The following is a 10,872-nucleotide window of genomic DNA, read 5'->3' as shown; positions in this document are numbered from 1 at the left end:
GTAAAGCAACTGCTGGCTCATTTATTGAACATAAATCAAGCTTGTGATGGAAATCCTGAGTAAGGATGTGCTGAAATAGTGTTTAATGTGATGTATGTGCTGGTCAGTAACCAGCTACAATGTTGCTGTTGGTCATTTCAAAGTCAGTGATTTCCTACTGTATTCTGATGGCTAATTTTCAGAGACTTTACCAATATTTTTTGTCTTAAAATTTCTAAGAATATCAGTTTAATGGTGTAAGCTCTCAGCATATGGCAGAAATGATTGTAATAGGTAACTTCTTTCATCTACATGGGTATTTTATTGTTTCTACAATGTAAAGCAGGAATATTTTACTATATGGAATGGTTTTTATGTTCTTTTATTTTCAGTGCAAACCTTTGTCTGTGTTATCATTAGTGTGTCATTTTTGCTATTAAGCTGTCCTTTGTGGGTTGTGCTTCTTCCAGCTTGTACCGGAAGATGACTGCTATCTGGGAGTTTCTCCTATAACACTGATCTCTCTCAGAGTTCATTCTTATTCTCCTGGCCATAGTCTGGGTTTCTGGTGATTCCACCATAGAAACCACGTGGCCTGGTGAATTCAGAAATGAGCCAGGGCTGTCATGATTGATAAGATTAAGATGCAACAGCAATGAGACACAAGCGGGTAAACAAGAATAAGATAACTGATGGAAAGAAGGGTTTTAAAAATGTGTCTGTTCTGTGTTTAGTAGAGAAAATTTTTACAATACCCTATGTGAATGTGTTGATTCCAGTAGGAGAAAGAAAATAGTACAGATTCAGAAATTGACTTAGACAGTAAACTTGAATTATGTCTGTATTTATTGTGTCTTTCTATTAGTTTTTCAAAACAGTACGGAGTCTTCTCTGGGAACATTCTGGCTTTCAAAACAAAAGCACAAAATGGCATCTTGTCCTCTATTACTTAATTTATAACTATTTTTTCCTTTTTAGCATGGTGTAAAACTTCCCCTAAGATTTGGGATCTCGCTGTTCTGGACAAAAATAATTTTCTGTATTTCGATGATGATGGCTAAGTAGTTAAATAATGAAATTATATTGTCCCACCACAGCTTTTTCTTGGCTTTAGCTTCATGTGACTAGATGTATTTCAGAGTTCAGAGATCTTTGTGACTGATGTTACAGTGGGACTTAGTTGAAAAGTTAAGGTGTTAAGGATGTTAATGAAAAGGAAGATTTTCTATCTGTAAAATTAATGTAGGCTTTTGAGTCTCATCATTTTCCTCTAATGGACTTTTTCTTTCTTCCTGTGAGGCCTCTGAATATTTTTCTGTGATATTTTGTTCAGAGTTGTTGAAATTACAACTAAAAATAAACTGTAGGTGGGATGGTCTTTAAAACACAGGATATCTGTCCTTATTCAGGTAGCCTGAAGCTAATAATACTTTGTTTAAAACAAACAAGCAAAAAAAAAAAGAAAAATCCAACTAAAATAATGACAAAACTTCCATTCCATCCACCAAAAATTTATAACCCTTCTCTGAGCGTTCCTGACAAGGTTTGTCTTAGTTAAATTTGTCTTCAGGTATGTGTCTCCGTATTTTGTTCATAGCTTCTTCTTTTTCTTTATCAGTCCCATCAGATAATTTTACTGAAAGAAACACTCCCATATTCCCGATACCCTTATCAATAAGTGGGACTGACCAAGTTTTGTTCTTGCAACTGCCACCCTCAGCCTTTGTGGTAAGATTTGTATCCCTGTGAGTTCTTCCTTCCGGCTTCTTCCTCTTCCTGTTATTCCCTTTTGTGTTGTAAAGATCCTTGTCTAGCCACCCTTCAAGGAGCAGGTGCTGTCTTCTTTCGCATAACCATACAAGTCTTTATCAGAAGTATTGTGTATGTAAATTTTCCTTCAATTATATTAGGAAGGAGCAAAGAAATGTAAGCCCTTCCGAGTAAAAATCTAGAGTTAAATATGCAAGTACACATGCATAGGGAGAATTCTGTTGCTATTTAACTTACGAGATCATAATGTTACTGAAAGTGCTGTAGTGACATCCCCCTAAATGTCAGAGATACTAAGAAAATATCTGAATTAAAAAGGAAGAGGAGGCTTTGGTTTATAAAAAGTGTTAACAGCCTGTGCGGTGTCAAGAGAACATAATGGTTATGAATCAAAGGAGAAGATGAGTCACCTTGACATTATCAGGTTTAGACATCTTGTGGAGAACCTACTCTGATGTTTTTTGACCTTTTCAGTTTCATTTAATTGTACTATATATGACATTGGTGGTGTAGAAATAAATATGACTTGCATCAGTGGTTGTTATAGAGACAAGGCAGGTAAGATGAGAAAACATGTATTTTCTTTCTGCTGTTCAGACTGTTCCTTTAGAAAATGCAACAGATGTTGTAACCTCTTAAAATTAACTTATCATGGTCCTTTTTCACTGCTAATTACAACTTTTTGTTAATTTTGTCAATTGCTGTATGTGAAACATTTGATTTAAATATTTCTTTAGTAATAGATGAATAGGTTGCTTTGTATGTAAACATTGTTATCCTGAAGTAGATAATTATTATGAAAGAATATTAATAGAATAATTTCATATACTATTTTTCATTTATATTAGTTGGGAGAGGAATTTTTGCAAAGGCAATCAAGAAAAATCCTTCCAAATTAGACTTTCCCATAAATTTTTGACAAGCTGAATTTTCCATTTAAAGTTGTCAGGTATTATAGATGAGCTCATTTAATGGTCATTTTGTTGCAGAATGGTTTAACTATAGTAAGAAATTAGTTAATTTGTGTAATTGTATGTTAGATTTCATTTCCCTAAGTGGATAAAACCACTGCACAGAGAAAAAGTTTTTATTTCTGTATCATGTACTCCTTCCAGTTCTTCCTCTGGCTCATCCCACTCCTTCAAAACCACTTAATTCATGTCAGTGTCCTCGGTTTCCTCTTGAAGGTCCTGTGGTATCTTTTTGAGTTTCTTGTTCTCTAGGTTTCATGACCATATCATGACAAAGACAGTCATGCAATGCCAATTAGTACAGTTGTGGGTTTCATTATCTTTTAGGATCTGTTTCTGTTGCCTGGGGTTGTACAACATGCAAAATCCATAGAAACCTGGTCTGTCACTAATGTGCGGTGATCAAGGGCTGGATGTGCCTTTCTTCCCTACCCTATATTTTTCTAGCCACTTGTTATTCAAAGAAATTATTGCAGGGTGCAGAGCGCTTAGACAAGGTGATCTCCTGAGGTCACTTCCTAACTCAGCCATTCTGTGAGTCTGTCACATACATGGTATTTATATATCATTATCAATAAGAAAGAAGAAAATTCTCTGCTATGGCTGAAAATGATTTGCTAATTCATTTTTTGAAGTTACATTTGGAACTTGTAAGCCAGGAGAAAACCTAGGTCATTTCACTTGAGTTGGATCTACCATAACAGTGAAGGAAAAAATACAAACCTCTTCACTACTGCTATCACTTAGGGAAATTCTTTATTGTAACTTAAAGAAGAAATTTTTTCACCAGGAACTCAGTAAATATTTTATGAGCTATGAAATAAGTGAACAAAAAAGGCAGAGTTTTTTCTTTATAAATTGTTTATGTGTAGAAAGATTTATTTTTTTTCTACTTATCTCTAGAATATGTTTCAAGAAGTGTTATTTGACTTGCAGGTGCATAACCACATTTTTAGATCAAAAACAGTATTTCTTTTAAAATATGATATATGGATGTCTTTTATCATAGTTTTAGCCATTAAAGCAATCAATGTATAGTGCGTTGGAGCACTGATTCAAAACTAGCGCAACCTAACATTTCTCCATCTGAAAACGAGTAAATGAGTTTTGAATGGAACTACCTTAAATGTTTTAGGAGAAGACAAGATGCCTAATTCATGCCTTCTCTCTTGAATTGTAGTGTATTTTTGATGAACAGATAACAGTTTTTAAAGGAAAAATATTTAGATGTTTAAAACTGCTATAATCAAAAGTTCTTGCTGACACTTTCTATGTAGGTTCTGAATACTTTTTACTTCAATTTAAATATAAAACTGCAGAGCATCATACTTGGAGCATCAGGAGGATGCTGGCACAGCTGATTCTTGTCTGAGTATGAATTTCAAGATTTCTGATGGTTACTAGAATAATCAAGAATTCTTATCGATTAGAGGTTACTTGAGATTTTTTGTCAACTGTAGCAGTGTCCATTTCCAAATCTGATGCTGATATTTTGACTTTTTTTTGATGTACACCAGAACTTATTACTGTCTTTTGCATGTGTATATATGCATCATCTTGTTGTGGTGTATAACATAAATTACACTCTATACTGAGCATGTTTGTTACAGTTTAATTAAAAAGAATTGGAATTGCAGCTAAACCTTTGAAATGAATGCTAATACTCAGTTTTTTTGGCCTAATGCTAATGGAATCATAAAATTTTTAGGGTTGGCAGGGACCTCTGGACATCATCCAGTCCGACCCCTCTGCCAAGGCAGGGTCACCTAGAGCTGGTGACACAGGAACACATCCAGGTGGGTTTTGAATATCTCCAGGGAGGGAGACCCCACAACCTCCCAGGGCAGCCTGTTCAGAGCTCTGCCACCCTCAACATAAAGAAATTCTTCCTCCTGTTGAGATAAAACTTCTTCTGTTTTAGTTTATGGTCATTGCTCCTCATCCTATCAGTGGGTACCAGTAACACATCAGTGTAATTTTGGTCTATTATTTTAGATGGCTGTAACATTGAAGAAAAAGTTTAGTGTATGTTTTTATGGGATAATATTAACTAATAAAGTAATCTAATGCTTATTTTCCCCTATTTTCTCTTTTTTCAGTTGAGCAAGTTCCTGTGGAGCCCTACAACATTCCACTGTCTCAAGCTGAGGTGCTGCAGACGGGCAGTGATGTGACAATGGTTGCTTGGGGCACTCAGGTCAGTAACTGTCTTGCAAGCTATTTGTTACCCATCAAAGCCTGGCCAAGGGGGTAGGTGATGTTTACATTCAAACTCAAGGGCCAGACATTAAAATGTGTGTGTTTGCCAGTGTTTGTATTTCTGTGAAACCTGCTTTTTATTGTGTAAGGTTTTACTCATTTTTGATTGAAGAGTACTCTGGAAGTGTAGAAGAGGTACCTGTGCATCAGATTAATGATTTTTCTGTGCTTATGAAAATGATAGATTTAAGAATGGGGCAGTGAGAAGTAACGCTGAGGAAGGCAGTGGGAAAGAAAAGTGCAAAACAGTATGCTGAAAAGAATTTAATACAAGTAAGGATTGGTACAGTTTTGATTCTAACAGTTGCATTTCAAAACTGTTCAGGAACATCACTGGCAACCCTCCTCCCTCCTCCCCCCAAATTAAGATCTGCAAATACTGAAAAAACTATTAAGAAAATACATTTTCATAGTCCAGAATTATAGAAAATAAATTTGAGTCTAGTTTGGACTAACCAGAAGTTACTATTTTCTTGGCCTAGTTGTATCTGTGAAACTTTTAGAGGAGAGGGTCTGACAACTTTTGTGACAAAGAGCATTGAACTGATCTCTGGGTTTGTGCCATTTTGTTGTTGTTGTTGTTATTAGGCTTGTCTTATTTTGTTTGAAATTTTTAATGTTCAGTGCTTGTCTGTGGTAGTTTCCTTGTCTTCAGACTAGTATATCTCCTTTGTATCTACAGTTATTCCTACTAGTTTCTGATATTTGGCACTGCTATTAAATTATGGACTTAAATATCTTTACTTACACTTTTTTTTTTCTCCAGCAGATATTGATAAAGTAATTGACTTGATAAAATAATGGCTTAAAAGCTGGCTATGGAGATTTAATAATATCCTGAATTTACTCAGTAGGCAGTAAAGGACTTGGAGTGTCATGCTTCAAAAAAGCTATGTGTTCTGGGACTTAGGAAAAAGTTAAGACAGACTTTCCTTTTGGTGTGACTGAAAGTAGGACAGATGTGCAGATTAATCCAGGTTTAGGAACTGACCAAACCATTGGTGTGGCTGTGTCATACAGCATGGGGGTGGTTGTTTCACACATATGCAGTAAATCCAGTGTGTTGGACTGTCACTGGAGGTGACAGGATTCTGCAGATCAAATAAATACATTCAGTGAGTTTGTGCTGAGGATATATTCAGGTGAAGCACATAAACTTGGAATTTGATTGCTAATTGTGCTACCAATCCAGAATTTATTGTCAGTAGGCAGAGGGGTTGCACAGCCTCACTGGTAACTTCTCTTATGGTTTTGAACGAGGTAGTTGCTTGTCAGGTGCTGCTCTGGTGGGGTTCCCTGATGCTGATTGCCCTGGGTAGTGCTCCTGAAGGGCAGCAAAGACTTTTAGTTCCTCTCCACTTGTGCTCACTCTTTTAGTGTCAATAACTACTCTGTTTATTGTCATTAACTAATCCATATCCTCTGTGACCCAGGTAAGTGTTTTTACTTTTACAGAGAAACAGCAAAAACATCCATCCTGTGTGCCATGTTGAAAATTTTGAAACATTCTTACTACAATCACAGATGTATTACAAGTTTAAACAGAAACACTGCAGGATGTATTTCCTTTCTGTTATTGCAATGCTGCTATTGATGTCCCTTTTAAAATAGTCCTTTTGCATTTACCTGCTCATATACCATGACGTAGTTCATGTTTAAAACCGTAATCATCTTGTTTCAGTGTAGAATTTATGCCTGTGTAGGATTTATTAATGCCCTCTGACCTTTGGGCAGCCGACACTGCCTAACACCATGTCCATTTTGCTAAATTGTGTTGCCTTCAAGATGAAGATCACCTCATCCAAATTGATTATTGGGGATGGTCCTTGATGGAGGTCGTCTGCCACAGTCCAGACCTGTACTGTGAACAGTAAAGAGAGCACCAGAGTTTATTGGCAACATCATATTGAGAAATTTTTTTTACCCACATATCTTGTGAGCAAATGCTTCTTGCTGAGATATTTGTGCAGGATAATCTGAGTTGTAACAGTTATATTCCATGTTGAAGTATTTGCTTGCTAATATTTGTTTTAGGGAAGCCAGTGATTGAAATACGTTTTGCTGAAATGTGTTTTATAACACATGTCAAGATACAGTTTTGAATGTATATAGTATTACTTTCTTTTCTGTTCTTAGCATAATCCACCTTACGGAAAGGATGGTAATAGATGTGGATTGTTTTGTATCTACTGTGATGCACTACTACTAAATAGATTCCTTGGCTGGTGGATAGGGAATATGCATTTCAGTTCTGTGATAGCCTTCTGCCGAGGGGAATGCGTTTTTTTTCTTTTTTTTAGTAAAACATTAATTGTAGTAGTCAGGTGATGCAACATATTTAATGTTGGTGTTAAACTATGTGTTGGAAGAGCAAAAAATGGTTATAATATCGTGCTACTGCTATATGCTTTGATTGTGGGGATCAGGACTGGATATTTACAGGTAGTGGTAATTACTTTCTCTCCTAACTGTTCATAAGATAATGCTTTGGAGATGATCACTTGGCTGTGTTTCAGTAAGTTACAGTAAGAGTAGTTATTGGGACTACTAGAACTGTTTCTTGGCTTTTTGGCTAAGATCAGGTGTAGTGCAGTGTAGTATTTCTGAATGTATTTAATGTTTCTTGCAGGATTGCATGGGACTGCTACATTAAAATACACTACTCTGATGTATTTGGGTATTAGGTTAGTTACAGTCCTAGCAAAAAACTTACAAAAGTCATTCAAACTGATTTTAAAAAAATTCATCTAAAGACACTTCTGTAGAAAGCAAATTTTGTTCTCCGTGATTCTTCAGTGAATTTAGCTTTTGGAGTGGTGTTAAAGTACTGGGAATAATTAGGTACTAAATAAGAAGAAAGCACTGAGTACTAAATGGTTATTATTGAACAGAAGGGCCTCTGCTCAACATGCAGGTGATATGTTGAATAACTGCTTGTATTCCATATGTGTAATTTACAACAATTCACATAATTTAGATTATTTGGTGATGATATATTGCTTTTTCAGGTACATGTGATCAAAGAGGTGGCAACAATGGCTCAAGAAAAACTTGGTGTGTCCTGTGAAGTTATTGATCTAAGGACCATCTTACCATGGGATACTGACACTGTTTGCAAGGTAAAGAAATTTTGCATATTAATTAAAAAACAACCTAGTTTTTTTTTAAAAAAACTACATTTTTTGCTTTGTTTTGTATATATTGTTCTGCATTTTTGTTCTGCATTATAAATGCAGAGTACATGCACATTACATGGACCAGACATTTGCTTTAGCATTGAAAAATAATTGTTTCAGGGCTCAAAATAATGGCAGAATACATGTTCTTTATTTTCAAGCAGAGGGTACGATTTAATCAGAATTCTACCTCAAAATTGCTTTTTCATTATTTCTGAGTCTTTGTCTTTCTGACATCTCTGCTGTCATTGCAAAATCTTAATCTTTTTTTTTTCCTTGCTGTTTTGCATTAAGATCTTCATCTAGTTGTAGATCTGCAGTAATGTGCCTTAGTGTTGTTCATCTGTATTTTTAGAAATAAGTGTTTTGATTTAAGATGTACAAGTTCTTGGGTTGGGGAGAAAAAGCAGCATTTACTCTTCTCAGGCTACCTAGTTTGAAATTCTTGGGTGCTGGAAAGTTGTTTTCTTCTTTGTGGAAGTCTTTGATGTTGCTAACAGAATACTTACTGCTTCTGCTAGAGTTGAGAGTTTCCTTAAGATGGCAAAGTCACAGTCCTACAGGACCATGGCTAACAACTCCTTGGGTACTAATTGAAGCTGCGTTCACTTGCTCATTTTATGCTGCTGAATAAATCACTCAGAAGACTGAGAGATGTCTGCAGCTTTCTTAACTCAGGCATAGTAACTGTAGTTTACTGAGTTAACCACAGGGATGGGAACAGCCATGGGCTTGGAAAAAGGTGTGTGATTCCATCAAATACTTTCTCTGCCTGCAGTTTCTAAGTTAAGGCAATATGGTGTTGTATCTACAGCTAACTTGGATTGTGCAGATGTTTAAATAGGGCAGATCAGGCACATACCTATATATTTGGAATATTTTAATTGTGTAGACAAGTGTTGTCATTCTGTGTTTGCTCAGTCAAGGGCCTTGCTTCTGGTCAGGTAGCATATAGACACATGAAGTATCATAAAGGGAACAATGAGCCACTGGTCTGCTACTCTATGGCAAAACTAGTATTTCTCCTCAGCCTTATTTATGTGGGGGACTGTCAGTGGGATAGGATGGAATAGATTATGGGAGGAAGGATCCGTGTTGTGCAGCTGCTATTTGGCAGTGTTCTACTGTCTGTTTGTGGATGTGTTACAAATTGTGTACTTATATGTGTAGCTATGAGTTGTCTCATATAAATTTGATCTTCTTGGTTGAAGTGTTTTCATTTTTTCTTTGAAGTGTATTTCTTGTTACTTGGATGTACTTTCTAGCTGTAAAAAAATGAAATGTGTTGAGTTACTGTCATCAATATGAAGTGAAATGTTGACCATAATAAATCCCCTACAATCTCTTCTGGACAAGTAAAATTATTCCTTTTTTCCTTTATTTTTAAGCTTTTTTTTTTTCCTTCTTTGGCGGTTTGAGCTGTCATTCTTTGAAAACAAGGTATCTCTTTGAAAGAACAGTTAAGTCTGTTTTGTTGGGTTGGACCACCACTGAAATGCTATCAGGAAAAAATGTAACTGTGCACAGGAAGTACAGAGCTTTAATTGTACAATATTTTGCAAATATGTTCTTTAAATTTGAATACTTCATGAAGATTTTCAGCTCATGTTCTGTCCTGAACATCTTTTAAGGTTTCTGTGGCATAAATAAAAAAAACACAGAAGGTTTTGGGTCCAAAAGGACTTTAAAGATCATATGGTTTTAACTCTCCTGCCATAGACAGGGACATCTTCCATTAGATCAAGTTGCTCAGAGTCCCATCCAGGCTGGCCTTGAGCAATTCCGGGGCTGGGGCATCCACAGCTTCTCTGGGCAACTTGTTCAGTACCTCACTGCCCATGCAGTGAAGATTTTTTTTCTAATATCTAATCTAAACCTAATCTCAGTTTGAAGTTCTTCCCCCTTGTTCTGTCACTACATGCTCTTGTAGAAGTCTCTCTCCGTCTTTACTGTAGGCTCCCTTGAGGTGCAGGAAGGCTGCAATTAGGTCATCCCAAAAACTCTTTTCCAGGCTGAACAATCCCAGTTCCTAATGTTTCCTTGTTGGAGAGGTTCTCCACCTCTCTGAAAGATGGAGCAGATGGACCTGTTGTTTTAAATCTATTATTAAGTTTACTATTAAGAATGAAGAGAATAATTTCAAAAAAAGTATAGTGCCTGTTGGCTAGGCAGTTCAGCTGTTTAGTATAATAAATACCAAACAGTAAATGTTTTTAGTTAGTATTGCTGTTATGTTAGTTTGGCTGTATGCTGGCTGGTCTGATGGGAGAAACGTTAAATTCTCTTCTTCTTTAGATCTTGTCTGTTTTGCTCAGCTGAAAGTAATTAGTGGTTTGCATTTGTGCATTAGTTGGTTAGATTATGTAACACTGAAACATCTAAAATTTAATTTTCATCCTGGACAGCTTTTAAGGTAATTGCTAGTGTAAACAGAAGGTTGGAACTACAGTTCTAGCTGCTTGCTGTAGTCTCATACCAAGAGGAACTGCTTGTGGCAGCTGTTGCAGTTGACAGTGGCTTACAGCTTACAGCATCAGTTTGGGTGATAGGACTTGTTATTCCCTTCCTGAGATGCCAGTGTCAAGGTCTAAGAGAGCAGTAGAAAAATTTGCCATTCCAGAGAAAGTCTCCTCAGCTGTCCATTGGTCTGCGTATGTTCTCTGTATGGGCTCTTGAATGATAATGGATTTACTTTTCCTGCGGTCCAACCAATAAGC

The 10,872-nt window shown here is 36.2% G+C and overlaps 1 protein-coding gene across 1 annotated transcript in view; it reads left to right on the top strand.

Moving 5' to 3' along the window:
- BCKDHB (branched chain keto acid dehydrogenase E1 subunit beta) overlaps positions 1-10,872 on the top strand; it is a 118,928-nt gene that overhangs the window by 29,364 nt on the left and 78,692 nt on the right. The window contains exons 7-8 of the mRNA XM_033056321.2: positions 4,820-4,917; positions 7,988-8,098. Of these exons, the coding sequence (XP_032912212.1) occupies positions 4,820-4,917; positions 7,988-8,098 (209 nt within the window). The remainder of the gene's footprint in view (positions 1-4,819; positions 4,918-7,987; positions 8,099-10,872) is intronic.

Source organism: Catharus ustulatus, chromosome 3, assembly GCF_009819885.2.
Source record: "Catharus ustulatus isolate bCatUst1 chromosome 3, bCatUst1.pri.v2, whole genome shotgun sequence".
Lineage (NCBI taxonomy): Eukaryota > Metazoa > Chordata > Aves > Passeriformes > Turdidae > Catharus > Catharus ustulatus.
The sequence above is the reverse complement of the archived record's forward strand: the minus strand, read 5'-3'. Positions and strand labels throughout refer to the sequence as shown.